The sequence below is a fragment of the Loxodonta africana genome, chromosome 11 (assembly GCF_030014295.1).
Source record: "Loxodonta africana isolate mLoxAfr1 chromosome 11, mLoxAfr1.hap2, whole genome shotgun sequence".
Taxonomy (NCBI): Eukaryota; Metazoa; Chordata; class Mammalia; order Proboscidea; family Elephantidae; genus Loxodonta; species Loxodonta africana.
In genome coordinates this window covers 15,775,377-15,803,216 of record NC_087352.1, presented here as the reverse complement: position 1 = coordinate 15,803,216, position 27,840 = coordinate 15,775,377, and the positions used below count along the sequence as shown (strand labels likewise).

Below are 27,840 nucleotides of genomic sequence, written 5' to 3'. Positions count from 1 at the left end.
CTAGCCCCTTGGTAAATTCCCTCGTCCCCTGGCCCACGATTCCATCCTCTCCCCTTTCCTGAGGTCCGATTGGTGTAGTCCTTCGGGTCCGGGGCTCTAGGTGAGGTCCCCCGGGGCCCGACCCCTGGTACAAGTCAACTTGGTATCGCCTGCTACTCTCATATACCCCCCTCCCTTTGGTATGGTCTCTCCCTACTGCCACGCCCCCCCTGGAGTTATTTCTCGCACGTCTTCCCAGTTCCGTCACCCCCGGGCTTGGGCGACCCGTAGTCTCTTTCCAGTCTTCTTTGGCTAAGGGTCCCCCCAGCCTTGTGTTGGTACGGTCCAGCTACGGCCTCTTCCTGGACGCCGTTGGTAGGCGCTGGGCTCCCCCGCTCGCAGCAGTGGTTCGGTCGCGGCGACCCTCTCCGGCCGCGCGGCCCCCGCGCTTGGTACGCTCCGACCCGTCTCCCCCGAAGCCGCGCACCCGCGCCCCTTACTCGTTGGAGCCCGTATCCCCCCGAGCGGCCCGCGGCAGCCCCCAGTCCACTCGCCCCGCGCCTGCCATGGTTCGCCCGCGCCGTGCTCCGCACCGCTCTGGCGTTGGGGGCCCCCTCGGGGGTCGCGGCCGCCCCCCGCGACCCATCATGACCTGCACAGCCCGCTCGCGCTCCTGGCCGGCCATCCCCCGTGGCCCGCAGCCGCCGCGGATCCGGGCCCGTTCGGCCCCTCCTATGGTGAGCCCCCCGCCCTTTTTCCAGAGTCTTCCGCCGCCCCGCCCCCGCCGTGCCCTCCTCCGGGCCCAGGCCTTTGTCTGAGCCCCCCTCCTCTCAGGGGTTTCCTCCATGCCCCGAAGGGTGGACACCCCCGTAGAACCCCCCGGGCGGTACGCGCCTGCTCGCTCCTTTGTTACTCGCTGGGGCCGGCGCGGCGGGGTTGGGTACGGGGGCGGGGAGGATTCAAATTACTGCTGACTCCGTGGCCCAGTTTATACTTTGGGCGGGGGGAGGGGGGACGGCGTGCGCTTGTTTTTCCAATGGGAAAGTTGGTCTCCGAGCAAGAAATCTGGAAATGGAGGAGGAGTCTAGGCGGAGGCTGCGCGTGGGGCCCGCGGCTTACACACGCGCGCCTAGATGTTGCACACGGCGTCCTTCCGGGGTCCGCGGTCCGCACAGCGCCCGTGGCGTGTGTGTCCGGGATTTGCACGCGCGCTCAGGTGGGGGATGCCCTGACGGATTGCAGTGAGCTCAGGCTTTAAAGGCAGACACCCGGCTTTGCAGATATATCGGGCTGCACTCGCGCTTGCCCAGACCCAAAACATGCACATACTTTTAAAAAAGGCTTCTCTGGAACACAGAAAGTGCACATCTGATTTTTGACGCACGGCCACACCATGCTCACGCTTGCGCGGACATGGAATTTCCTCCTGGCTTGCACTTAAGTTCTTCTCAAATACACTTAGGCAATGTGCAGGGCACAGAGTTGTGGCTGTTGTACCAGACTCTTAAACAGGCTTGTTTTAAACATCTCTGGAAGCATAAACATACCCTTTTGGTAACAATGTATTTCTTTTCGTTATGCTCATTTTACTGCTTCATTCGACGGTACTGGGTTTTTTTTTAATGCACTCTCAGGAAGTTGTTTAAAAGCATTTTCTGGGTTCTGCAAAATGCACCTTCAGGCTTTAAATCTCCTTCCGAATACTGACTGTGCCTCCTTCTGAAGTAAATCAGTGGTTGTTTGGAGCATCTGCTGTCAAGTAATGTACCACAGACAAACGGAACGTTGTCCAGTGCTGTGCTGTCCTCACAGTTGTTGCTGTTTGAGCCCATTGTGGAAGCCACTGGGTCAGGCTGTCTCGTTGAGGGTCTTCCTCTTTTTAGCAGATCCTGTACTTTACCAAGCGTGATGTCCTTTTCCAGGGACTGGGCCCTCTTGATGGCATGCCCAAAGTATATGAGAGGAAGTCTCGCCATCATTGCTTCGAAGGAGCGTTCTGGTTGTATTTTCTCTGAAAACTAACTTTTGTATATTTTCCTGGAAATTCATGGTATATTCAATAGTCTTAGCCCATCACTGTAATTTAAATACGCCAACTTTTCTTCAGTCTTCTTTTTTCATTGTCTATGTTTTGCATGCATACAAGGTGATTGAAGATACACGGCATGGGTCAGGCCCAACTTAGTCCTCAAGGTGACATCTTTGTTTTTTAATACTTCAAAGAGGGCTTTTGCCGCAGATTTTTCCAATGCAATATGTTGTTTTGTTTCTTCACTGCTGTTTCTAGAGGCAGTAAAGTGGATGCTGGATCACAATCTTAACAGGTTTGCCCACATGGGAGCTTTCCCTTCTGACTGCACTAAGTCCAATCTTTCTTTAGGAGTGGTACTCCCACCTTAATGGGTGTGTTTCGTGGTGGCAGGTATACCTGGACTGTGTGCAAGCATTCTGGGTCTTTACACATATGGACCAGACTTTCAGGTCACCATTCCAAGTCCTACGTGGCGAACCTGCCCTCCCAGATAACCAGATCCTGAGTACTTGCCCTTGAGCTTACACTTGGCCTGTAGTTGTGTTCACTCACATCTTAACGTGTCTCCTTCTTATGGTAAACACACACAGTGTGCTGTCAGGTGTGCACACAAACCTTAAATATGTATGCAGTGCAAATGTTAGGGGTCCAAGCCTGCTGTTGACCCACAGTTGTAGAAGTTGCATGTATGCCTTCATTTTCAAAGGCTGCTCCAGGTACGTGCTGTGAATACGTTTTTCTCAGGTGCTGTATTTGCCCAGGTGTGGACCCTGCAAGCCCAGGGCTTAATCACCTGCTTCATCTCAAGGGATTTCCTGGGTGGTGCAAGCAGTTAACACACTTTGCTGTTAGTTGAAATGTTGGAGGTTCGAGTCCACCCAGAGGCACCTTGGAAGAAAGGCCTGGCTATCTATTTCTGAAACATAAACATTGAAAACCCTGTGGGACACAGTTCTGCTCTGAAACACGGGTTCGCCATGAGTTGGAGTAGACTCCATGACAACTTGTTCTCCATTTCAAACCCACTTGATCATTAAACACACACCAACACACTCACCGAGATGGTCTCTGTTTTTTTTCCCGGTCTTGGCTGTTTGCCCAAATCCCAGAGTCACCTGCTCAGATGGAGAGCTTGCTTGTTCATGTTTGTAATTTTTTAAAAGCCTTGTTGTTATTCCACGATAAAAGGTATCTGTGCTTTATGGAAAATTTGGAAAATACTGAACGATAAGAACATGAAAAGCAACAAACTTCTTAAATTTTTTTTGCGGGGGTCCACTTGGTGGCACCTACTTCTAAGATTTCCTTGGGTGTCTGGCTGCTGGGCTGTTTCCAAGCCTTGCTTGTTTGCTTTGAGATGTTTTTGGTTTGAGAAAACAGGTGGCAGGGAGCATGCCCTGTGTGTTGAACACGTAGCTTTCCTTGGCTTCTTTGCTGAACGTTCTCTCATGTTTTGCAAACGCTCTCGTGACGTGTGTCAGATTTCTCCAGGTGTTGTGTTGTTATGCCCTCACTTCACGTGTTTCCCCAGCTCCTGGCTGTCCTCCTTGATGGTCCTGCTCTGTGTGTTGTTGCGTCCTGAGTCAATCCCGGCTCACAGTGAACCCACGTAACAGAGTATAACTGCCCTGCAGGGTTTTCTGGGCTGTATGATCTGTACAGGAAAAGATTGCCAGGTCTTTCTCCCGTGGAGCCACTGGTTGGGGTCGAATCCTTAACTTTTCGGTTTGCAGCTGAGCACCTAACTGCTGTGCCACCAGTGTTCCTTTCGATGTGTTTCTTGCAGCCTCTCCCCGCTACCCTGGGACAAGCCTGGTGTAGTGGCAACCTTAGGGGGCATGAGGACGGGCAGGCGAGGTGCCTGGAAAGGATGGCAGGAGCTAGAGGGGAGTGTTTGGACTTCATGAAGGCGGCAAGGGTGGCCTTGGGGCTTGGAGCAGGGAGGGGCGGGCAGACTCATGTGGGACAGGTGGACCCAGCACAGGGTGGCTTATGTGTTGGGGGGCCTGGAGGAGGCCTGGACCTGGTCTGGGGCTTGGGGAACCTTCCACCAGACAGCTAGCATCTGAGTTGGGTCACAGAGGAGGGACCATGAGTTGATCAAGCCACAGAGGTGGCACCTGAAGAGACCAGGGTTGTCATTCCAGGCTGAAGGCTCGGCTGGGATGAAGCCTGGGGGTGGGAAACAGGCTAGTGGTGAGGTGATGTGGGCTCCAGAGGGAGGGGCAGGAGAGGGCCCTGACTACTGAGCAAGCATTTGGTCTGAACATTGGGACGTCTTTTCTGGTGCCTATTGGAAGTCTTCAGCCTCATCCCCTCTGCCTCTGCAGGAAGGCGCACGGGTGTTTGGTGCCCTGGGCCCCATCGGGCCTTCCTCACCGGGGCTCTCACTTGGTGGCCTGGCGGTGGGTGAACACCGGCTCAGCAACAAGCTGCTGGCCTGGAGTGGTGTCCTCGAGTGGCAGGAGGTGAGTTGGGTCGTTGGGTCGCCACAGCCGGGGAGGGGTGCCATCCAGGCCTGTGGGGGTGGATGAGGGCCAGGCGGCCAGTTACACCGCCTCCCCTGCCTTCCCTCCCCACCCCAGAAGCGCAGACCCTATTCGGACTCGAGTGCGAAGCTGAAGCGGATGCTGCCCTGCCAGGCCTACGTGAACCAGGGCGAGAACCTGTGAGTGCCGGGGGGCGGGCGGGGCCGGCGCGGGCGCCCCTGACCCTCTCCTTCCCGCAGGGAGACCGACCAGTGGCCCCAGAAGCTGATCATGCAGCTGATCCCGCAGCAGCTGCTGGTGAGCCCCTGCCTGAGAGCCCCCACACTCCCTCGGCCCCTTAGCCCAGCGCCGACCACTCTCCCCTGTCATCCCCAGACTACCCTGGGCCCCCTGTTCCGAAACTCCCAGCTGGCACAGTTCCACTTCACCAACCGAGACTGTGACTCCCTCAAGGGACTCTGCCGCGTCATGGGCAACGGCTTCGTGAGTCTGCGGGCGGGGGGCCAGAAGGGGACGTGCACAGTGGGGGCAGCACCGGGGAGGCAGGGGTGGCTGCTCAGGGGGTCTGGGGCACTTGTCCCCTCTTGGAGGGCTCAGAGTCCATGCATGTAAACCACCATCTCAGTTCTCCTCAGGATGCCAGCGGCAAAGGTGTTTCACTTCACAGGGCTGCTTCAGGCAAGCCGGGAGTGGCACAGGAGTGCTGAGGGGCCCAAGGAGACAGGGCATGTGGTAGGGTGGCCTGGGGAGGGAAGTGTGAAGAGCCAACCAGGTGGAGGATTGTGGAGGCTGGGACTCAGATTCCTCATCTGTAGAATGGGACTGGTGACAGGACTTGCCCCACAGGGTCACTGCGAGTCTTGAATAAGAGAGTGTAGAGTGAGAAGCAGTGATTCCAGCACATAGTAGGTGCTCGTTGTTGGAGGGCCTAGGATAGGACACGGGTCGGGAAGTGGAGGGCTGGCCCCTGCGTCCTCTCTCTGGGTCCCGGTTTTCTCAGAGCCAGTGTGGAGCAGCACCCCAGAGAGGGGCTGGTGGGGAGGGAGTCAGGTTCTGGGAAGGAGGCATTGGGAGTTCCCAGGGGACTCCATCGGAGGTCCATCGCCGTCCATGTCCTGCCTGTCTCCTCAGAATGCTGCGTGTCCCTGATGTCCTGGGACAAGCTGCAGCTGTGATTGATGGGGGGTGCCAGCTGCTGTCTTCTGAGGACTGCTCGGGGCCCTACTGGGCCCTCCCAGGGCTCCCCAGTGCGGGGGGGGCGGGGGGAGGATGGGAGCACACACCCAGGGAGGAGGAGTGGCACCTGGGCCACCGTGAGAGAAGTGAGACAGGTAGAGGTGGGGAGGGAAACCTGGTGGATGGAGCAGCTGCTGCCAAGGCCCCGCAAGAGGGGTGCAGCATTCTTGGAAGGGTTTGCTCCTGGGTCCAGAGGCTGCAGACAGGGATGCCTGTAGATGGGGACACCTGGCAGGTGGGGACACCCGGCAGGTCCACATTCTCCCAGGTCCCACTAAGGCATGAGCATTCCACTTAACCAGCATTTTACTTGTCACCTTCTGTGTACGTGATTGTCACCTTGTTTTCCAGATGGGTAGACTGAGGTCCAAAAAGACGAGGGGACTTGGCCTTAGGCCACACAACTAGGAAGTCACAGGCCTGGTTTTGAACTCAGACAGTACAGCCCAATGTCAATGAGGTTTGGGGTAGAGACAGAGCCCTCAGGCCCTCACATCTGCCCAGCCGAAGCTCCAGAGTCCCAGGCTCCTCCGAGGTCATCTGTCGATGACGTCTTTCCACCCCTCCCCCAGATGAGGCAGTCAGCGCTCCCAGGTGGGCGGGGAGGGGCGTCGGGGCCCCACAGTGGCACCCCTGGACCTGACCTCCGGGCCGCCCGCAGGCGGGCTGCATGCTGTTCCCCCACATCTCCCCCTGCGAGGTGCGCGTGCTTATGCTTCTGTACTCGTCCAAGAAGAAGATATTCATGGGCCTCATTCCCTACGACCAGAGTGGCTTCGTCAGTGCCATCCGGCAGGTTATCACTACTCGCAAGCAGGTGCGACGGCCGAGCCTGGCCACCCAGTGGCAGAGAGGGTGGGCAGCCACCGGGCGACTGGTCTGGTGGACACAAGGGTCGGGCTTGCTCTGGACCATGCAGAACTGGACAAGAAGGGCAGAGACACTCGGGGGACTCTGGGGAGGCTCCTACCCACCAGGGCCTTGTGGGAAAAAGTGGCCCTTGAGGGAAGCTGTGAACGGGGGACAGGGATGTGAAAGGGAGTTGCAGTAGCAGGAAAAGCCTGGGTGCAGATGGGGGAGGCAGGTGGCAGGTGGTTTTGTCAGCTGAGGTCGGGGCCGGAATGAGGCTGGAGCAGCCCGGGAGGGTGGCCAGGTGCCCCGGTTCACAGCTTACTAATTACAGGTACTGCCTGCTTCTCTTGGAAGTGTCTTAGTCAGTCTGGCAGTCTAAATTAGAGGCAGAGCCCCTGGGCTTGGTACACCAGGCTGGGGGTGGGGACCTCTCCCAGGGCACCTGGAGGGCTGTGAGCAGGTGCAGGGCTAGGGACAGACAGAGTGGAGAAATTGGAGGCCAGAAAGGATGCCAGGGTGGGAGTCCAGGTGGGAGAGGAGAGGGGGTGGCCAGGGCAGGGGTCCAGGTGGGAGAAGAGGGGGAGGCAAGGGCAGGGGTCCAGGCGAGAGAGGGGGAGGATGGGGCTGAACAGAGACTTGGGCAGGAACATGGGGTTGGGGGAGGGGCCTAGGGCAGCAGTGAGGTTTTCTAGAAGCCCCTGGGGCAGCCCCCTAACCTACCCACCGCCTCCTCTCACAGGCAGTAGGCCCAGGTGGTGTCAATGCAGGCCCTGTACAGATTGTCAACAACAAGTTCCTGGCGTGGAGTGGTGTCATGGAGTGGCAGGAGGTGAGCTCTGGGGTGGCCTGCAGGCTCCAAGGGATGAAGGAGCATAGCCTCCCTCACTGAAGTCCCCTACATTCTCTCCCCAAAGCCTAGGCCTGAGCCCAACAGTCGCTCCAAGAGGTGGCTGCCATCCCACATCTATGTGAACCAGGGCGAGATCCTGTGAGTGTGCGGGGGGGTGGGGGGTGGCAGGGGCCACAGGCATGGTGGGCCCCTGCTGACCCTGTCCCCTTGCACCTCGCAGGAGGACGGAGCAGTGGCCGCGGAAGCTGTCCATGCAGCTCATCCCACAGCAGCTGCTGGTGAGTAGGGATTGGCTCAGGGAGTGCAGGACAGGGGTGGGGTGGGGACACGACTCCCCCAGGAGGAAAAGAGGAGGAAGGGGGCCCCCTAGGTAGTGGGAAGCATGTGCAAAGGCCTTGTGGCTGAGGCTGCAGCCAGCAAGGGCAGGGAAGCAGGCAGTCCTGCAGGCCCAGCTGTGATTCTGCGGTTCCCAGGAGCTGTCTGAGGTTTTGGGATTGAGTGAGGCCGTGTGGGGGTGATGAGAGCTGGCAGGGTTGGCCTTGGCTGTTAGAGCTGTTGTAGGCTTCAGATGGAGGTGATCTGGACCCAGGTATGGAAGGGTAGGGCAGACGGGTTTGTTTGCTTAGATGGTGGCAGCCTTCAGGGCCATGGGCTGGCTTATATCCAGAGCTAGACTTCTGGTGTCTAGCTTTTATGGAGATGGTGTCTCCTGAGATGAAGAATAGCTTGACAAGGTGTGGATAGGGACATCTTGGTTTGGTCCTGAGTGTGTTGTCTGGAACCGACTGGTGTGCAAGGCGAGGAGTGGAGTTTGTCCCCAGAGCTGGAGGCGATGACTCTAGTTCATCCTCCAGGTGTTCGCATGGGACAGCAGAAAGCGAGGGGACCTTGGCCCCTGAGCCTCATGCAGCCTGCCCCCTTGGCTCCCCTGCAGACCACCTTGGTGCCACTGTTCCGGAACTCCCGCCTGGTGCAGTTCCACTTCACCAAGGACCTGGAGACACTGAAGAGCCTGTGCCGGATCATGGACAATGGCTTCGTGAGTCAGGGTGTGGGGCCCTGGCAGGCGTCTGTCACAGGCTGGCAGCTGGGCTAGTCAGGGCCAGAGGAATGGGCCCAGATGGGAGCCCATTTAAAAATCCAGAAACCAGACCCATCCGTGTATGGAAAAAAAAAGTGAATGGCACTGGATCGACAATTCCCCAGGGACAGGCTGGGGAAAGGGTCACCATACTCCACGTGGACCCTGTGCTCTGTGCCTGGTCCGGTGCCGTCTCCTGACCTGCAGGGCTAGGGCTGCCACGACCCCACTCCACAGATGGGGAAACCAAGGCCCAGCAGCCACAGCCAGCATGTAGCAGGGAAGCTCCAGGGCCTGCCCCCCACTGCTGTCCAGGGTTTTCTCAGAGCACGAGGGAGTTGATGTTCTGAGTGCTGACTGGGCTTTGCAGTCCCTGTCTACCGGTTTCCCCACCTCTCTGCTCTGGGGGATGCCCTGGGGTTGTCACTCCATGAGGCTCAAGCACTTGGTTGCTCTCAAAGGCCCCTGGCCAGGCAGGGAGGTCAGCCCCAAGGCTGAGGGCCCAGTGAGCCTCTTGTCAGTGGGGGCAGGGCCTCCTCCCCTCTCTGGGCCTCAGTGTCTCATCTGTCAGGTGAGGAGGGGTGTGTCTGAGGCGGTTGTCATTGCTGGCCATCTCAAGGTGTTTGCTGTACCTCAGTAACACCTGTTCCCGGGTTGCCTTTCTGTTTCTTCAGATTAGCCCAAGTAATGATATCCATGAGATTGCATATTTGAGGGGTTCCTTGTATAGTTCTTTTACAGTAAAATAACTTCAAGAGTCTGAAAACACGAAGTTCCCTCAGGGAAACCTGGAAAGGGCTCTGTGTTTCTGCCCAGGCTCCCCCGACCCATGCCCAGCGTTGTGTCTCGTCCTCTAGGTGGCTTATCTGGGCCCCGTGGTGAGGTGTCAGCTGCTCTAGCTGCTGTTGGCTGCCACGCGAGTGGGCGAGATGGGCAGCGGGCCCCTAGGTTCCCAAAGAGCTTCCCTCTGGAGTCCCAGCCCTTCTGGCCCTGGGGCCCTGCACGCTCTCTGAGCTCCTCTGCCTCGGTTTTCCCATCTGTGAAATGGGAGAGTGAGGATCCAGTACCAGGGTTGCACATCACGAGCATTGGTCATCCCAGAGCCTGGCGCTTCAGACCTGGGGTCGCTGGTGTCACTACCTCGAGCAGGAGTGACTTGCTAAGTCCCAGGCTTTGTCTCTTTGTCGTCTGGTCTCAGTGCACCTCAGCGTCTTCTTCTGGTAGGGCGATTGCATGAGGGGCAGAAGAGCTGTGATTAGGGCTGGGCAGCTGGGGCCCACCTCAGTGTCTGGTCCCTCAGTCAGCCCAGGGGTGACTGTCCCCACAGTGTGGACTTCACAGGTGACGTGGTTGGGGCGGGTCTGCCTGCTGGGTGCTGTTACATGTGTGTGTGTGTGCTCATCCGTGTCAGTGAACTTTCCTGGTGGGGTGTTGAAATCTCTGACGGAGCTCATCACAATGCAGATTCCCGGGCCCCTAGCACTCCTGTTGGCAGCTGTTTCCCTTGCCCAACCTGTCTCCCGGTCTGCGAAATGGGGTGATGACAACGCCGACCTTGTGGGGTGGCTGAGCACAGAGCGGGAGAGTGCTGGTGGGACAGGGACGCTGGCTGACACCCTGCCATGGCCACCAGGCGGGCTGCGTGCACTTCCCCTACAAGGCCTCATGCGAGGTGCGCGTGCTGACGCTCCTGTACTCCTCGGAGAAGAGGATCTTCATAGGCCTCATCCCCCATGACCAGAGCAACTTCGTCAATGGCATCCGCCGTGTCATCGCCAACCAGCAGCAGGTCCTCCAGCGGAACCTGGAGCAGGAGCAGCAGCAGCGAGGGGTGAGGGCGGGTTCCCTGCCTGTGCAGTCCCTGGGGCCTCTGCGCCAGCCGCTGAGCTGACCGCTCCTCCCTCCCCACAGATGGGGGGGTAGTGCCCCCCCACCAGGGCCAGGCCTCCAGGAGCCGCGGATGAGGCCCCCACAGACTGGTGAGTGGCACCCACACAGGGTGCAGGATGGAGCCTCATCTGTGTGGGGTCTCAGGGAGCAGCAGGGTGACCCTGGCCGAAGAGGGAGAGGCACTCCCAGCTGGCTCTGAGGCCTCTGGGCCAGTGGGAGGTCTAGTCTAGCCTGCACAATGAGGATGGTGCTGGAGGCCTGGGGCTCCAGGCCTAGGGGCTGCTGGGAGCTGCTGCCCAGACTCTCCCACTGTCCTCTACCCCACTAGGTCAGATGCTTCAGAATGGGGCCCCTGGGGAGTGCAATTGTGCATCAAGATGGAGGACAGCATCCAGAGGCGCCTCCAAGGACAGTCCCACCCCTGTAGTTTCCCCAATAAAGCCTTTTAAAAAACCGCCTGCCCTTCCTCACTGCGCCAACGCCTGTCATCCTCCACTCTGTGGTGTCTTCTGCTCGGAGAGCTCTGGGTGGCTGAGATGTTCTGACTCAGGTGGCCCGGGAGGGGTGGGGAGTATGCATTTCTAACAAGTCTTGAGGGCCTTGTCACCCTTTGTGCAGCAGGACCATACAGCAGGGTTCTCTTAAGGCCTTCGGAAGATTTGTAGACGCAGTTCGAGGGGCACTGTGAAGCCTGTTGATGACCCACTGGTGTGGTCCCTTCCCCAGCTGTGACTGGATATGTGAGGACATGCAGGGACAAGAGGTTGGCCGGGGCTGCGCGAACTTATCTATTCCTGAGACAAATGGGCCCTTGGGGCTACCTTCCTTGGTTCAGCTTTTTGTTCGACAGGCCTCTTTTAGTTGTAAGCAAAAATGAAGAAGGGGTGTATATTCATTCTTGTAACCGAAATCCTGGGTCATGAGCTTCAGGCCTGGCTGGACCCAGCTGCCCAGAGATGGCCTCTAGCACCAGGTGGCTGCTCAGTAGCCCCATTCCACCCTGCAAGTGACCAGACTGGCCAGGTCCCTGTCTTCCTGGGTGCAAATCCAGTGTGAAGAGGGTCCTGCTTCTCACAGAACCAGACTTTGTTCTCGAGGCTGGGTCATGCAGTGGCTGATAGGCCAGGCTCTGTGGCTGGGGTGGGCTGCCCGCTCAGGACCCTGCCCGTGGGGTTTCTCAGCCTCCATGACGGCAGCAGCTGGGTCATCAAAGCCAAAGAGGAATCAATTCCTAGACCAACGTGTGCTCAGCATCATGAAGTCAGGACTCAGACATGGACCCATCTCCAGATGACACGGATGGGGTGGGATAGGAAGGGTCTCAAAGCCCGGGAAGGCTGGGGGAAGAGGGTGCTCCTGCTGAGTCACAGTCCCCACTTTTCGGTCACTGGGAAATTCCTCTAAAGCCACCTGTGTGGTGCTAGTTGGGTGTGGGGAGCAGTTGGGCCCACAATAGGCCAGGGGTTGCCACTGATGGGGCCCTAAGGGAGGCAGCAAAGGGTCTCAGGGTTGAGGGTCCCATTCTGAGGTCTGAACTGCTTCACACCTGTGGGCTGTGGAGGTGGCCAAGTTGGCCCCCAGCTTAAGGCTCCCCACCTGAGTCTGTGACAGCCCCCCCTTCTCCTGCCACCGGGCTGCCCTAGCCCCCCAGGCATGACTGAGCCATTGCTGGATTGACCACCCTCCTTCCCAGCAAACGGTGGCAGCTTGAAGAAAAACAGCATTTATTGTGAAGGCGAGGGGCAGTAGCTCAGCCGTCGGAGAACTGTCGGTACAGTCGCTCCAGCTGTGGTGCCAGGTGCAGTCGGAATGGGATCTCCAGCACCTGAGAGAAGCCCTCGGCCAGCGTGGGCGCCTCGAACTGCTTCCTGCGGTGGGGAGGATGGTGAGGGGGCGGGGAGGGGTGGGAGAACGGTGATGGGGCAGGGAGGGCCTGGCTCCCACCCCAAGCCGAGCCGGTTATCCTGTACCTGTAGCTATACATCACCATGTCGGTGACTAGAGCGTGCGGGGACCCGGTCATCTCCCGGAACTGCGGATGGGGGAGGTTAGGCAAGTCTGAAAGGTCGGGGGCGGGGCTGGGGGCGGGCTGGGTGGGGTGCTCACGCGGTTGTTGTGGCGAGCCTGCTCCAGGGTGGCAGTGAAGAGAAAACAGCGGCAAGGGACGCCTGCGTCTTGAGCACACTTGATGTACCTGTTGCGGGGCCAGGAAGGTACTGGGCTAGTAGGGTGGCCCCGGCCCGCCCTACGTGAGGTTTCCCGTGGGACCCTGGTACCTGGCTCGGCTCGGGGCATCTGGGTTTGTGTTGTCTATCACTACCCGCTTCTTCTGCTTTAGGGATGCCTCGCAGGTGGTCACACAGCGCTGCCAGGAACCCAGGGTGTCCTGGGGGGCACGAGAGTGAAGGTCATGGACAGGGAAGGACAGAATACCTAGCGAGAAGGGAGCCAGGAACCCAGAGGGAAGGGGCATAGAGATCCAGACAGAGGGGGACAGAGACCCAGGGGGGCAGAGACCCAGAGAGAAGAGAGAACAGAGACCCAAGGGGAGCAGAGGAGGATAGAGGTCAGGGAGGGAGGCAGTGGCTGGGGAAGGAAGCGACGCCCCAGAGACATAATGGGGCATAGTGGCTGACTCGGTGCTGCTGACAGGAGCGTACCCTGTTCACATGGACGTATCCAGCGGACACCAGATGCCTCTTGAGGAAGGTAGACTTCCCAGCTGTGAGGTGGGTGTGTACTATAAGTATCTTAGGACCAGGAGAGGGGCTGGGGGCACCCGGAGGTCAGGGGTCAGGGCATCTCACCCCCAGGAAATCCCACGGCGACGACCACCTCAGAGTCAGAGCTCAGAAGGGAGCTGGATTCAGGGAAGCAGAGAGGCCCTGAGGAGGCAACGGTCCTCTGGGGGGCCGGACAGGAAGGATTAGACCCCAGCCCATTCCCATAGGGCTCCCCTCCCACCAGAACGTGGGCCTCACCGGGTCAAAAGCTGGGAGCTCAAAGCTGGCTGCAGGCCACTTGAGAAAGAACTCCTCGGGTGTGGTGAAGGTCAGATCGAGGTTGAGGGCAAACTGGGGGTGAGGGCAAAGGTAAGAGGGGGAGCCAGGGAGCCCAGAGGGCAAGAATGGGGGCGGGACCTCACCAAGCGGTCTGCACAAGAGAAGTCTTTCTTCTTCCGCCCAGGGGCCCAGTTTGCGGGGCGACCGGCAGCGTCTGAAACAGCAGGGGACACATACTGCCTCCACCAGCAACTGGTGACAGCGGGGGCCCCAGGGTCCACAATTTCCCCCAAGCTCCCAGGCCCTTACCCCCCACGAAGAGGCTATCCTCAATGGAGATGGGCATGCCCTCGTTGGCCTGGGGGGACAGGAGGATGGACAGCAGGCAGTAAGGAGCCATTCCTACACCTCTGTTCCCCCTAAAGCATCAACAGTCTAAAGTATTAGTCTGATCTTTTACCCTACATGTTCCATAGCCAATCTCTCAGACCACCATCCCACCACTTTGCACCACCCCCCACTTCTGCCCTCACTCCTGGTGTGTTCCCCATACAAAGGCGCTCAATACCGCTTACGTCCTGTGCTTCAGCTCAGAGACCCCCTGTGGCTCCTGCCTCCCTGAGTCAAAGCAAAGTCCTAACGGTGGCTTCCACAATCCCCACATCAGGTACTCTCTATTCAGTTCCCTCTCTGCCTTCATCCCCTGTCCTCGACCACTCAGTTCCAGCCACACTGGCCTCCTCCCTGTTCCTCTTATACTCCAAGCCCACTCCTGCCTCAGGGCCTTTGCACTTGCTATTACTTCCTCCTGGAAAGCTCCAGATACCCCCATAGCTCTCTCTCTCTATTCGTTTAGATCTTCATATGTCACCTGCTCAGAAAGGCCTTCCCTGACCATCTGAGCTAGAATAACACCCCTGGTTTTACCTTGCTTCATTTAGTTGGCCAGCCTCACTGGGATGTGAGGGCTGATGGGGCTGGCATGTCTGTCTTGCTCACTAAATATCTCTAGCCGAAGAATATGTTGAATTTCACAACAAACGTAAACATGAATGAATGAAGGAATGAGTGAACGAGTAACAGCTAAAACTGGAGAAAACCACGTGATGAGAGCTGAGCAAGAATACCAGAGAAATGAGAAGAGGAGTAAGAAGGGGGAGGCCGGGCAGGGAGTGAGGAGCTGGAAAGATAAGGAGAGCAACCCTGAGGACGGGCAGAGAAAGGCAGCAGCTTACCTGCTCCTGCAGATGGTCCCACATGCCAGTCACTGGTTTCCGGTACAAGCCAGCATGAGTGGCCACCAAAACCTATGGGTGGCAGGGGGCTCAGATCTCATCCTTAGCTCTTCCTTGAGCACCCAGCATCCTTTGAGGGTACAGGGCCCCACTGGATACTATCCCAACCCTCACCAACCCTGGACAGCACCCAGTGCCCAGACTTTGCAGTTTATGATGGGTATCTGTCAGCCTAACCTCTCACCCCAGGGTCTCTGTCCCTCTCTCTCTGGCTCTCTGGGTCTCTGTTCCTCTCTGCATCTCCACCCCCCTCTCTTTCTGGACCTCTGTTCCCTCTCTCCCTGGGTCTCTATCCCTCTCCGCAGGTTTCTAAACCCCCACAGGGCCCCTAGCCTCCCTTCCAGCCATACCTGGAATGGAACACCAAGCTTCTCCACCACAGCCTCCACCTTGGCCTTGAACTCCTCTGCTGGCAGCTTCCCGCGCCCGATGCCCATCTGGTTGGTGAAGATCACCAGCTGGGGAGCAGATGGGTGTCACCCGTTGCCTCTGTCCCCAGGGCCCCTCCTCACCAAGGCCTGGCTGCTGCACGTGTATGTGCGTACACACACACCTTGTAGCCCTCGGCTTCCAGCTCACGGAGCTTCCGCGGAATCTCAGGGTACAAGATCCTAGGACAGGTGGGGAAGTGGCAAGGGTGACCTGGGGCCCAGAAGTGGATGCAGGTGTCCCTTTCTCCCTCCCCTCTTCTCACTTCCAGTCGCTGGGGCCGGTGGGAAAGACCTTCCCAGAGCGTGTGGTGATGAGAGTCCCATCCAGATCAAAGCTGGCCACCTGGCATTGGGAGAAAGAGGAACGGCAGCTCTGTCATCCCCCTCGTTCTCCTCGCTCACAGGCTGACTCACGGCCGCCCTGCGAGGGAGGCATGCTTACCATCCCCGTTTTACAGGTGGGAAGACCAAACCACAGAAACCGTAAATGTCTCATGCCTCATGCGCAGTGAGGATCCTCTGAGCGCAGAGCCTGAAATTGGAACTTTACTGGTTCCCATTCCTCTTCTGGAGCCCTGGTGGTGCAGTGATTAAGAGCTACAGCTACTAACCAAAAAGTCAGCAGTTCAAATTCACCAGCTGCTCCTTGGAAACCTTAAGGGGCAGTTCTGCTCTGTCCTATAGATCACTATGAGTCAGAATTGACTCAAAGGCAACGGGTTTGGTTTTTTAAATTTATTCCTCCTCTGCCCCTCAGTCTTCCAGTCTTGAAAATGGGGGTTAATATTTTGCCCACCCTCTTCCTCTGGGCTCCTCCACCTCAGAGAGTTAATTATCATGAAAATAACAACAGGAGTTGAGTTTTATTTGGGTGTTAGCTGTTGCCACATCCTTTTAGTGGATTTATCATTTGAGGAGGGAGGTGGGGCTCAGAGAAGCAAAGCAGCTGCCCTCTGCTGGAATGTGGAGGGAACGGTGTTTGAACTCAAGTCTCTATGGTCTTAAACACCACACCCAACCCAATAAAAAAAATACTACCCCCCAAATCCCCAGCCGTTGCCATCGAGTGGATTCCAAGTTATAGCGACCCTATAGCTCCTGCGAAAATGACCGTGATCACCATGTAGTTACTGAGTCAGGCAGAAGTTGATGTACACCGTTTTCTCCATGGCTGAAAACCACTCCTGAATTTGTCACCAGGCCCATTTCGCAGAAGAGGAAGTGGAGGCTAGGAGAGGTCTAGTGACTTGAGAAAGAGCACCCAGCAAACTTAGGTTGAGCCCTCAGTCTGTGGAGGCTCCCACAGCGCTCAGCTTAGCCCTCACCTTGCCCTGGGCCTTCACCCCAGGTGCCGTGAACACCAGCAGCTTCTCGAAGCTTTCCCAGCCTGGGGATGACTTCCGCATCCGCTTTTTCCGCTGCTCGGTACCCTCCTTCACGTCTGGGTCCACCGGAGGGGTGCCGGGTGGAGTGTCTGGCTGGGGTCCTGCTGTGCAGGCCTCTTCCCAGCGCAGGATCAGGGGGTGGAGGCCGTTGACCAAATACAGCGTGTCCCCCACCCCCAGAGAGCCCTTCAACCCCGGGTTCAGTTCCTGCGTCCCCGCAGTTGAGGGGTTGACTCCCAGCTGCAGAGGAAGAGAGGGGAGCTGGAACTGGCTGCGCCCCAACCAGGAACCTCCTCCAATCACACACCGTGGGGAAGCACTTGCATGGGTCAACCTTATTGGCCACACCCTCTCCACTCTTAGCCAATCAGATTTTTCCAATGGGACCTTTTCCCTGCTAGGTTGAGCTTCCTCCCCTAACTCCTACCCCTCCCCCAGGTCTTGCTGCCCCTTGTTGGGATCCTGGTACCTGTTTCACGGCCACTGTCCGGGTCTCAGGGTCTGCAACCAGCTCCACTGAGAGTGAGGAGGCAGAGTCAGGATTTGCACCCTTGTGTGATTGGTTCCCTGATTAATGGGGGCGTGGCCAGCTTCGGGCGACAGGATTGGGCTACCAGCATCCTTAGCGGAGTAGGAGGCATAGTTTATTTTTGAATGCAACTGGCTCATTCCTTGACAGATTGAGGCCCTAGGGTTGCCTGCGACCTCTGATCCGTGCCTAAGGTCAGGACGGATGCTTCTCTCCATAGGATCGGTTCTTTTCTTGACAAGGGTCGTGGCCTGTTTCAGGCATTCACAGTGTCCTGTGAGCATCCTTCTCTGCCCACTGACAAGTTTCCTGGCATTGGCTCCATCCCCTCTCCCCAAAAGGGTATGGCCAATTCCACGTCAGGCACAACCTTGCTCTTCCTGTGCTCCCCAGAGGTCATCTACCAACTTAAGCATTGCCTGCACCACGCAATTCAGCCTAGCAGCCAAGCTACCTCCCTAGGGGCTTGCTTTCCCTTTGACTGTGTTCCCGTCCCCTGACGCAGGCCACACCCCCAAGGCGCAGGCCCCGCCCACCTTGGTTTCGTGAACACTTCCGGTCGGTGACTCGAGTCAGAGGTCCCCGACCCAGGATGAGGGCTTGCCCGTCCGTGGGCAAGAAGATGGGAGGCGCCCCCCCAGGGGGACTCTCGAGCCACAGGCGACCATGGGCCTCCAGCTCGGCCATCCTGGGACGAGGCCTAGGGACAAGTAGGTAAACGAGTTTGAATGGCAAGTCTGAGCCCCGCCCATCCTCCTACCTGGCTCGTGGGAAACCCCGCCTTTTTGGTTCCTTCTGAAGGCCGGCTCGGCCCACAGGAAGTCCCGCCTCTTGACACTTCCTCGAAGTCCCGCCTCCTCCGAACTGACAACAGTTCCCCACCCTCCTACAAGAATGTCCTCTGTTCCGGAAATCCCACCCCTTCGCTGGCCAACAGCTCGCGCTGTTTCCCAGGCGACGACGCCTGGCTCCCTCCCGCCGCGAGTCAGGATCCCAAACTCCCAGAGCCAGAGCCGAGAGCATCGCGCGCGCCCCCCGCCCTACCACCACTCTCACCTGTGCACGCCGTTCGGATTCAAGCGCCACTTCCTACCAGAGAATTCCTACCAGAGGCGTTCCGCCCACAACTCGGCCCGCCGATTTCTCAGTTCCGCGGAGGACGGAAATGACTAGCTCCACCGAGAGGGGCGGGGCCTTGGTTCCTCCCACCACTGCAGCCCCGCCTCATCCCAGATATAGGGCGGTTCCTCGTCAGCTCTTTTTCTCTTGCCGCAATGTTAGGCTCCGGCCAGTAGGGGAGAGTGTGTCCTCTGTTCACAGATTTTTCTGTACCATGTTGAATTATGTATTTCTTTTGCTGGAGGTAGATACAATGGGAAGTTCTCTTCCCCACTTGAAGTTCGTTGTCAGTACCCCAGTACCCCCGACAGCATCCCTAGTCTTAAAAGATTGTTCTCTTGCTTTAACCTTGATGCTGCAGTTTTGTCACCTATAAAGTGGGGGATAATCGTCTCCACGTCGTGGGTCTAATAGAAAACCAAAGGAGTTAATACGTGCAGATAGCTTAGAAAAGCATCAGGGTCTTAGTAAGCCATCTTTAAATGTTGTCTGCTAGCATTCCTCCGGTGGTGTCCGTTGGCAAATGGGGGTTCCATGTTTACTTTATCGAGTCCTAACTTCCGACCAGGTTCTACCTGCTTTATAAACCCCAGCCCTCCTCTTGTGGTAGGAAACTACCGGCTGCAACTGGAGGTGCTTGTCTTTGCTGGGCAATATGTGAGCTAGCTAAGGAGACTGATTCCTTAAAACCACTCTGGTCCTAACACTCATCCCCCAGGAGATTGGGGCTCCACGGCCAGAGACCCGAAATCCTAAGCCCCTCCAGCCCCGTAAATTTCCACTCCTTTGTATGTAAAATGGGGACAACTACCCCACCTCCCAGCTTTGCGGTAGGAATCAGTGAGATGCTGATTCAGCTTGAGAACACGTTGAATAAACACCTCATACTCATTTGGCAGAGGTAAAACTCTTTAATCTCAGAGCCCCCCCTCTTAACGTCCGACCCATTACCCCACTCTCTCCTCCACATCAGGGCCGGAGAGTAAGGCCCCCTGCCCCCCACCTTGGGTGGACGAGGGCCCTTTAAGGCACCTTTGGGGTGGGGGAAGAGGGGTGGGAGCTGGTAACGTCCTGGACGCAAGAACGGACTTCGATTGGCAGGCTGTTGTGGGATGGAACCAATGAGAGGAGGTGTCAGAACGTAGAAACAAGATTGGACCACCCCTGAGGGAGCCAGAGGAACAAATCATCACGATTTGGCAAAGGCGAGCCCAGCCCCAGTAGTGTAAAAAACATTATATTGAAGACCGCAGGCCAATCCAGGGCACGGGAAGCGGGCTTGGCCATGCCCTCAGTAGGCATGAACCAGTTAAATGGGAAAACTCGCGAAAGACAAAGGGTAACTCTCGGGAGATTGGTCAAGCACTTCACATGGCTCGAGCCAATCAAAAATGAAGAAGCGGCCCTGTCACTAGGCAGTAGATTACCACTGCCCAATCCTGGGGTTTGACTGTGCTGTTTCAGGGATGGAGCCCATGCCGAGCGAGCAAAGCTATGTCGCTAGGCGGAAAACGGCGGGATGGACTCACTGAGTGTTTGCAACTAGCCACACCCCTGATAGGAGAGCCAGCCAATCCCTTAATGAAAGGACCGGTCGCTGCGCGAAGGGAGACAGACCAAATCAAGATACTGGACGGGCCCCCTTTCCTTGGCGCAGGAGGGGGACGCGGGCTGGGAGGGCATCCCTGTCACTAGGTGGGGACTGGCAAGGACGGTCAGTCCCGGGGCCCCAGGAGCCGTGGGGAGGCCGGTCCTGGACCTGCCTCGGATTGACGGGCCCCGGGGGCGGGGCGGGGGTGTAGTGTGGGGCGGGACGGCCGCAAGTCAGGCAGCGCCTGCACCGGCCTCAGTATTTCCGCTTCAGCTTCTGGAAGTCGCTCGTGTTGAGCCGCGGCCGAGGCAGGTCCCCAAAGACCTGGGTATCCTCGGCCTCCCGCAGCACCAGCGCGCGCATGCTCGCCGCGATGCGGTCCAGGTCCGGCGAAGAGGGCTGCGGAGAAGGCCACCGGGTGGTGTCAGCACAGGAAAGGGCCCTTTCTCACTCGCCTCTTTGCTGCGCCAACCCCCTCAGCCCCCACGCCCACTGCCAGGAATGCCCTTCACGCTTCTATCCTACTAAGACACCAAACCCAAACCAAACCTGTTACCCTGGGGATGATTCCCACTCATGGTGACCCCACGTACTACGGAGTAGAACTGAGCTCCACAGGGTTTTCTTTGCTGTAATCTTTACAGGAGCAGATTGCCAGGCCTTTTTTCTGCAGTGCCACTGGGTGGGTTCGAACTGTCAGTCTTTAGGTTCCTAGTAAAGCTCAAGCCGTTTGCGCCACCCAGGGAGACTCAGACACCACCTCCCCCAAGAAGCCCTCCTGCCTCTCCTCCTCCCCTTCTTGGCCTGGTGCTTTGGGCAGCCACGGCTGTGGGACCACCTTCTCATACACTTGTAACACTATGGAGGTGCCCTTTGTCTGCTGACCATTGGGGCTGAGTGCAGCCAGGGGGTCTGATCTTGAAGCCTTTGGGCTTGGGATTCAACCATGTTCCATTCAGGGCTCTGCCACATGACACAAGAGGTTTCACTGTACTAAGCCTCAGTCTCTACCTCTGAAAAATGGGTTAACAGGGTAATACAGAGGTCCTACAAGGGCTAAAATGAGACCATCAGCACAGTGACTGTTCCAGAAGGTGAAGTATCATGTCATCGGCACTCCTGAGCTGGACAGGGAGGGTCCCTCTTCATGTCCTCCTTCACAGGAGACTTCCGGAGTTGTCTTGCCATTCCATCTGCCCACAGCCCCAGCGCCTAGTGCTATCTCCATTATACCTCCTGTCACACTGAGCTGGAATGTGGCCGTCCCAACAGCAGAATGTGAGTGGACATCAGCAGAGGGACCCGAGCTTGCCCTGAGGCCAGCGCAGGTACCCAGCACTCGGGGCCTCAAGTGCTCACTTAATTAACTGCATCTCTGCAAATCGCAAGCAGCAACCACAGCAGCGGCTGGACCGGGCAGTGTCCTTGGTTTCCAGCATCACTGGCTTGCTGGGCCCTTGGGACAGCCCATGAGTTTGCAGATGAGGACACTGAGGCCCAGAGAGATGTCATCAGGGAGGGAGGACCACGAGGACCCAGGCCTCTTCCTGCAAAGCCTACAGCTCCTTCCTAAGGGAAGCTGGGCTCTGATCCTAGGCCTGCCATTGACAGGCTGAGACCCCGGGGAAGTCACATGTCCTCTCAATGCCTCGGTTTCTTTCTGCTTCAGGGAACTTTAGTGATGGGTAACAAAGACCCACCCAGGCCAGGCCAGTCTGGGAAGAGGACAAGGGAGTGGGAAAGTCCCAGGAAAGGCCAGCAATGTGAAGAGTAGGAGTAGGGGGTGATCTGACCCCTGAGCCTCAATTTCCCCATCTGGGGGGTTGCCAAGATGCTGTGTGGCAGGTGTCCTGCCCAGAGCAGGTGCTCTAAAAGTGGAGCTGTTCTCAGAGACGAGACAAAGCATGGAGACACATTATCAAGCTACAGTGGCTACAACTGCAGGCTTCGTGAGGTTGCTGTGAGGATCCATGGAGCTTTTTGCCCCATGAATTTCAAGGCTCACCAGGAGCTGGAGTTCAATGCCTGAGGGGCTTTGTGGAGGAGGTGGCTGAGCATTTTCAGCTCCCCCTCTTACTTGCCTCCCCCTTCCATCTTCTCCCATGCATCCCTCACCTGCCCGTTCTCCTCATCCGATGACCGTGCCTCTGTCCTCTTCTCTTTGAAGGCCCAGATGGGCACAGACACGGGCAGGGATTTGGCGTACTGCTGCGTGGGTAGGGCTGAGGCTGGGGGCACCGAGTAGGTTGTGGAGCCAGCAGGGGTCTCCTCGCTCAGGCTGCCATCTGCAAGAGAGGGTGGGCCTCAGGCTCTGCCCCTGCCCTTGTCCTAGCCCCTCGGGGTGGAAGAAACCTCGGACACTCACCATCGGTGCTCTCAGGGTCCGACTCACAGAAGGGTGGCAAGTCCTGGAGGGTGGCATCCTCGTCCATCACAAAGAGCCCTGCAGATGGCACGAGAGGCTCGCGCCAGTTGGGTCCCTGCTGCATGCCATGCACCTCCTACTCCTGCCACTACCACTGCCTCCCTGCTCTCTACATTTGCTGGTTCCTTTCAAGCCTCAGGGCTTCAGCGATTACTGTTCCCTCTCCTGAGAACACTCTTCTCCTGGCTATCTGCCTGGTCCTCAGCAGAAATAAATCCAGCTTCTTTCTATCTGTTACACTCTCAGGTAAAAACAAGGGCAATTATGATCCCCGTTTCACAAATGGTGACCTGGAAGCACAGAGGGATTAAGTCACTTGCCCAAGGTACCACAGCTAAAAAGTAGCATCACTGGGGTATGAACCTAGGCTGCCTAGCTCCAGAGTATATTCCCTCAACCCTATGACGGTTTTCTTTAGCAATGTGAGGAGGCCAGGCATTGGTAATCGATAATAACGAAATAGTAACTCCTATTTATTGAGCAAAGGAGCCCTGATGGTACAGTGGTTAAATGCTCAGCTGCTAACAGAAACAACAGTGGTTTGAAAGCCCCAGCCATTCTGTGGGAGAAAACACCTGGCAATCTGCTCCCCTAAGGATTACAGGCTTGGAAACCATTGGGGGGGCTCTACTCTGTCCTATAGAGTCGCCGTGAGTTGGAATAGACTCGAAGGCCACGGCTTTCATTTACTGAGCCACCTATAAATGCCTAAGCACCCTTCAGGGTCTAGTCTTATAACCCAGCCTCTGGGAAGCCTCCCACCTTCAAATTCCCATTAAGACAGCTGGCTGACCCCTCCCCTGGCTGCCTCAGCTATTAGTCACACCCCTTCCTCCTCTTTGGCCTCCCAGGCATTTGGTTCCCCAGATATGGAAACAACTCCTGATCTACTCATGCTCTTGGCTCAGGAGGCAATCCTCCCAAACTCTCATGAAAAGGGCCAAGTGTGCTTGGTGTCCCCTCGGAGTGCTGAGCTGGCTCCAGATTACCAGAGTAAGGAAACAGAAACTTAGATAGAAATGACTTGCCCAGACCCCACAGTTAGCCAGGGGCAGGCCTGTGGGGCTTCCCGTCTCTTGAGGCTGCCGCTTCCCTAGATCATGAGTGCTGAGAAACAACAAGGTCCCGCTGGTGGAAAACCTGCTGCGGTGAGAAGAGCTTGCCCAACAGTGTGCTAGGCCAGCCCTGGCCCTGGACCCTCTCACCTCCATTATCGCTGATGCCCAGCCTCTCCCCGGAGGTCTCTGTCTCTGTTGGCTCATCCTCATCCTCCTCGTCCTCTTCCCTGGCCAGGGCTGGCTGGGGTGGGCTCTGCACAGGACTGGATGGCTGTGGCAACGGTGGGGGCACAGGGGGCCGGGCAGCAGTGGCCACCCCGTGGGCCAGGGCGATGTCGTGGAGGCAGCGACGGGTGGCTTCAGCCAGGGCTCCCCGGCCATGGGCCGCATAGGTGCAGGGGCCCGGGCGGAGGGGCGGTGCAGCTGTCAGCAGCACCAGCTCCGTGCCAGTCCGAGCCCGGAAACGCTCAGCAGCCCTTACCACAGCCTCCCACAGCTCCTCTGGGCGCCCTGACGCCATCCGCGCCCTGTAGGGCAGAGCAGGGCAGAGCTGGGCTCAGGTGAGGCGCCCAGACCTGCACTTCCCAGCTCCAACCCCATCTATCCAGCTGTCACTTTGAAGCTACTCAGACCCCGCCTACCTAGCTCATCCAGCTGCACTCAGCACCCTCCCCCAAACCCACTACTCTTCATCGATTCCATCTGGGGATGGCCTCACTGCCCACAAGGTCACTGGGCCAGGCCTCAAGGCACCCTCCTCAATCCCAGCCCCATCACTCCTGCCCCCCAAATCTCCATATCTGTCCCACCTGTCCCGACAGCCCCAGACTCTCCTATTGGATCTGCTCTGTCCACTATGGGAACCGCCAGCTATACAAAACGAAGAATGCAGCTGGTCCCAATTGAGATGTACTCTCGGTGTCAAGGGGCGCTGGTGGTGCAGTGGCTAAGTGATACAGCTGCTAATCAAAATGTCGACAGTTCAAATCTACCAGCTGCTCATTGGAAACCCTATGGGGAAGTTCTTCTCTGTCTTCTAGGGTTGCTATGGGTCGGAATCAACTCGAAGGCAATGGGTTTTGGGTTTTCGATGTCAAATACACACCAGATTTTAAAGGCATGCCTCAGCTTGGCAATGGAAGCCCTGGGTGGTGTGGCCCCACTCCCACAGCACAGCCCATAGGGTCTACTCCAGCCCTACCAGAGCACCTGAGGCCTCCAGCCTTCCTATATGGGTCTCTCGTTTCTCATTAAAAATCTCCCACTCACCCTTTGCATATCAGGGTATTCCACCCCTAGGTGAGCCCAGCCCCTCCTTTGGGCTCCCACAATGCCAGAGGGACCCCCATTTCAGCACATACTGCTCTGGAGAGCTGGGAGCCTCCTGAGGGCAGAACTGCCATCTCTGAGCCCCTAGCCACGGCTGGCACATGCCAAGCCTCACAGAGCCGAAGTTGGATGAATGCAAAAAATGATGGGTGAGCTGCTGTGCCTGGAAACCCCCCTTCTGCCCCGCCAAGAAGTTTCTGTACTTCCTACAAGACCCTGTTCTGACAGTTTCTCTAGGACATCTTCCCTGACATCCTTCAAGGATCAGATCAGATGCCTTCCTCTGGCCCCCACAATGCTCTGGACTACCTCCCTTAGAGCTCACATCACCCAAGCCTGTGACAGCTGTACCTCTGTCTGTCTCCTCCATCAGACTGTGAGCTCCCCAGGCCAGGCCTACCCCAACTGGACAATCTGCTGGATGCATCTCCTTACAAGGTGGGGAGAGCACGGGGCAGTGGGGCTGGGTTCCCACCCTGCCTGTCTCCAACTTGCTGTGTGACCTTGGACCACTCACTGTCCCTTTCTGTACCTTTCTTCCCCATAAACCAAAGTGGTTAGCCAGAGCTGTTGAGACCCGAGAAGCTTCCTCGGGGAGGTAGTGGGCAACCCATCACTAGAGGGATTCCAACAGAGACCCCGCCAGGGTGACAGTGGATGGGAACAGAGTCTGGAGTTTGGATTCAAGTCACAGGCCCTTTGCAACTCATGATCACACAATTTGTTTCCTGAGCCCCACCTCTGAGCAGGTGACTCCACATTTGTCATGTCACCTTCCTAACTGACCCACCAAGGTAGGAGTTGTTACCGCAAAGCCCTTGCTGAAAGCCACAGGTGAGGCTACGCCCACTTTCATCCCTTAACAGACGCTATAGTAAGAGGACTATCAAGCCCCAACCACATGCCAGGCAGAAAGTGAGTGTGTCATACACAGTCTCTCATCCCACCCTCACACCAACCCACTGATCACTCACTTTACAGGTGTAAACTAAGGCCCAAGGCAATTCGGTCACTCGACCTGGGTCACACAGCTGAAGAGAGAGACAGCAGGGACGTGGACTCTGACAGTGTGACCCCAGAGCCCATTCTGAATCACTAATGCCATCCTGCCTACCTTAGGAGGAAAGATTTATGATCTCCTTATCCAGATAGGGAAATTGGGGCTCAGAGCACTTAAGACACTGGCCAGAAGTCACACAGCTAGAAAGGGTGGAACTGTGGTTGAAACTGCTGTTGGCTGGACCCCAAAATTCATCAAAAGCAGGAGGTGCTGGTGGTCGGTGCCTCACACATACTCCTCATGTCATCTCCATCTGACGAAGGAGGAAACTGAAGCTCAAAGAGGAGCAGTGACGGGTCCAAGGTCACACAGATTGGTAATGCCAGGCCTGGGGCTGTCACTCTGTTGGACCCCTAATGACATGTAGGGAATTAAAGAAAGGGCTTCCTGGAAGAGGGCATCAGGATGAAACTCTTTGAACCAGACTTTGGAGTAGCCCCAGGACACAGGGCTGAAAAGAGTGAAATGGGAGTGAACGGGTCATGAGACCTCCCCCAAACTCAAAGAAGAGGCACAGCCAAAAAGGGGTGGGGAACTCACACAGACCCCTCTGCCAAGGCTCCTGGGCTCTCTGGAGTGTGGTCCCTAGGAATGGAGGAGCCAAGACCTGGGAGCCTCCCTCCCCTTTAGCTTCTGTAGCCCCCAAGGTGCTGAAAGATTGGGGAAGACTACCCCCATGGAGGGACAGACTAAGGGAAGAAGAGAAAGAGATGAGACCTGTGCCCCAAGGAGAGGGAGGAGAGATATAAAGTGATTGGCCTCTTAGTGTGACGTGAAGAGAGTACAGAGATAGGAGGAAAGGAGAGAAAGTGGGGAGACTGACCCCCGGAGGAGGTGAGTGGCGAGAAGAGTCCCACAATGAATGAACGCCACTAGCGAAACACCCCCTCCATCCTTGTCAAACTGGAAGCCCTGCCCACCCGAAGGTGTTAGGAACTCGAGGATGTACCCCGGAACCTAAGACACGGTGAGGGTCTGGGGTCTTTCTCGATCGCTGAGACTCTTCTCCACCTCGCTCCGGATCTAGGGAAGACCCACATCTCTGGGAAGAAAACAGGAAATCCCGCCCAAGTCGGGGTCACGACCGGAAGTCCCGCCTTTGTGCGGGTGAGGGGCGCCCCAAGGAACCTGACCACCACCCCCCGACCCCGTGAACAGGGTCCACGACCAAAATAAGGACTCTAGTGGGTCTGCAGACCGGAGAGTAAGGCTGTCTAGGTTTTGCCGCCGGTCAGACACGACGGTTCCCATGGGTGACCCCTTCCCAGCGCTCAGAGAAGGGTCGCTGGGCGACCTCTACTCTCTGATGTACGCAGGCCATACCCCTGCCGCGAGCCGCTCACCCTCCCAGGGCCCCTCGGCCTCGGGACGGCCAAATCCTCCCCACACCGTGGTTCACAACGCCGCCTCCACTCACGTGCCCGTAGCCAGCATGGCCGGCCCTGCGCCGTCGCGGCCCTCAAAAGACATGGCGGCGCCTGCGTCACTTCCGCTCGGTTGGCCCACCTCCACGCCGCACACCCCGCCTCCTTTTACCGGCCGGCCGCGACCTAGGGGGTTTATCCAGACCACAGTAGGGCGCAGTGGCAGACAAGGGGGCGGGGGGGTGCCCATAAAAAAGATGACAAGAAAGGCTTCTGCTTGCTCAGAAACAAGCCGAGACCATTTCGAATTGCCCCCAAGAAATATGGCTACTTTGCACATGCTCACTCAGGACGACGATAAACTAAAGGCAAGCGGTCTGATGTTCCTCACCCATAAACAACCTCTTCTACAGCAGTGAAGGAAAGCAGTGCCCATTAATAAACATGGCGGGCAGCCTGGCTTCGTCTGCCCATATTGTATCTGGGCTCTCCTTCCCTGACCCCATTCCCCATCAGCACCAAGACTGGCAAAGGTTCAATATAGCAGCCTTTCTGGCTTCGGTTTGCCCAGCTTCGGTATGGCGGCTCAGTCCGTTTTCTCTCGATGGTGACTCAGGAATTCTTTTGGGACTGCTTCGTTCCCGGGAGCACTGACGGCTTCAACCCGTTACACTGAGTCCCACAGCGCCTCTTGTGATGTACAGTTTCTCTCACCTTCTCTTCCTTTATCAGTTCCTCTTTTCCAAGGCCTCGCTATCGCGCCCCGCAGAGGGATGGAACTGCCCCGCACTAACATGGCCACAGCTGCCCAGCTTTGGCCGTGCCCTCGAGCAAAATGGCATC

General features: G+C 57.3%; 3 protein-coding genes across 5 annotated transcripts; 1 reads left to right on the top strand and 2 right to left on the bottom strand.

Annotated features, from left to right (window-relative positions):
* Positions 1-28: 28 nt before the first annotated feature.
* Positions 29-10,864, top strand: PTOV1 (PTOV1 extended AT-hook containing adaptor protein). The gene is made up of 13 exons (XM_064293949.1): positions 29-716; positions 4,342-4,479; positions 4,597-4,679; positions 4,740-4,797; positions 4,876-4,983; positions 6,398-6,553; positions 7,328-7,417; positions 7,503-7,576; positions 7,659-7,716; positions 8,373-8,477; positions 10,153-10,350; positions 10,431-10,498; positions 10,738-10,864. Exons 1-12 carry the CDS (start codon positions 546-548, stop codon positions 10,440-10,442), a joined length of 1,251 nt encoding a protein of 416 aa, XP_064150019.1. The 5' UTR covers positions 29-545; the 3' UTR covers positions 10,443-10,498; positions 10,738-10,864.
* Positions 10,865-12,116: 1,252 nt separating this feature from the next.
* PNKP (polynucleotide kinase 3'-phosphatase) lies at positions 12,117-18,936 on the bottom strand. Of its 2 annotated transcripts, XM_003406784.4 has the most exons (17): positions 18,108-18,936; positions 17,588-17,751; positions 16,992-17,038; positions 16,463-16,762; positions 15,401-15,480; positions 15,260-15,317; positions 15,057-15,164; positions 14,647-14,718; positions 13,721-13,769; positions 13,555-13,625; positions 13,391-13,483; positions 13,217-13,313; positions 13,070-13,131; positions 12,686-12,795; positions 12,516-12,603; positions 12,380-12,441; positions 12,117-12,277 (listed from the first exon to the last, which is right to left on the bottom strand). In XM_003406784.4, exons 2-17 carry the CDS (start codon positions 17,736-17,738, stop codon positions 12,160-12,162), a joined length of 1,566 nt encoding a protein of 521 aa, XP_003406832.1. In that variant the 5' UTR covers positions 17,739-17,751; positions 18,108-18,936; the 3' UTR covers positions 12,117-12,159. The 2 variants fall into 2 exon arrangements, with proteins under 2 accessions (XP_003406832.1, XP_023398988.1); XM_023543220.2 differs by lacking the exon at positions 13,070-13,131.
* Positions 18,937-19,061: 125 nt separating this feature from the next.
* Positions 19,062-27,389, bottom strand: AKT1S1 (AKT1 substrate 1). Of its 2 annotated transcripts, none has more exons than XM_023543221.2 (5): positions 27,051-27,389; positions 23,392-23,771; positions 22,127-22,204; positions 21,877-22,046; positions 19,062-20,160 (listed from the first exon to the last, which is right to left on the bottom strand). In XM_023543221.2, exons 1-5 carry the CDS (start codon positions 27,335-27,337, stop codon positions 20,017-20,019), a joined length of 1,059 nt encoding a protein of 352 aa, XP_023398989.1. In that variant the 5' UTR covers positions 27,338-27,389; the 3' UTR covers positions 19,062-20,016. The 2 variants fall into 2 exon arrangements, with proteins under 2 accessions (XP_023398989.1, XP_010584791.1); XM_010586489.3 differs by having other exon boundaries at positions 26,977-27,169.
* Positions 27,390-27,840: the final 451 nt, after the last annotated feature.

What these genes read in the sequence shown, in the direction of transcription:
- PTOV1 (XM_064293949.1), top strand. Translation starts at nt 546, where the DNA reads ATGGTTCGCCCGCGCCGTGCTCCGCACCGCTCTGGCGTTGGGGGCCCC. An exon ending in GTGTCCTCGAGTGGCAGGAG is followed by an intron (nt 4,480 to 4,596) that starts GTGAGTTGGGTC and finishes TCCCCACCCCAG; the next exon opens with AAGCGCAGACCCTATTCGGA. An exon ending in GTGAACCAGGGCGAGATCCT is followed by an intron (nt 7,577 to 7,658) that starts GTGAGTGTGCGG and finishes TGCACCTCGCAG; the next exon opens with GAGGACGGAGCAGTGGCCGC.
- PNKP (XM_003406784.4), bottom strand. Translation starts at nt 17,738, where the DNA reads ATGGCCGAGCTGGAGGCCCATGGTCGCCTGTGGCTCGAGAGTCCCCCT. An exon ending in ACCGGCCCCAGCGACTGGAA is followed by an intron (nt 15,318 to 15,400) that starts GTGAGAAGAGGG and finishes CACCTGTCCTAG; the next exon opens with GATCTTGTACCCTGAGATTC. An exon ending in AGGCTCGCCACAACAACCGC is followed by an intron (nt 12,442 to 12,515) that starts GTGAGCACCCCA and finishes CCCCATCCGCAG; the next exon opens with TTCCGGGAGATGACCGGGTC.
- AKT1S1 (XM_023543221.2), bottom strand. Translation starts at nt 27,337, where the DNA reads ATGTGCAAAGTAGCCATATTTCTTGGGGGCAATTCGAAATGGTCTCGG. An exon ending in GGGCATCAGCGATAATGGAG is followed by an intron (nt 22,205 to 23,391) that starts GTGAGAGGGTCC and finishes TGCCATCTGCAG; the next exon opens with GGCTCTTTGTGATGGACGAG. An exon ending in CGGATGAGGAGAACGGGCAG is followed by an intron (nt 20,161 to 21,876) that starts GTGAGGGATGCA and finishes CCTTCTCCGCAG; the next exon opens with CCCTCTTCGCCGGACCTGGA.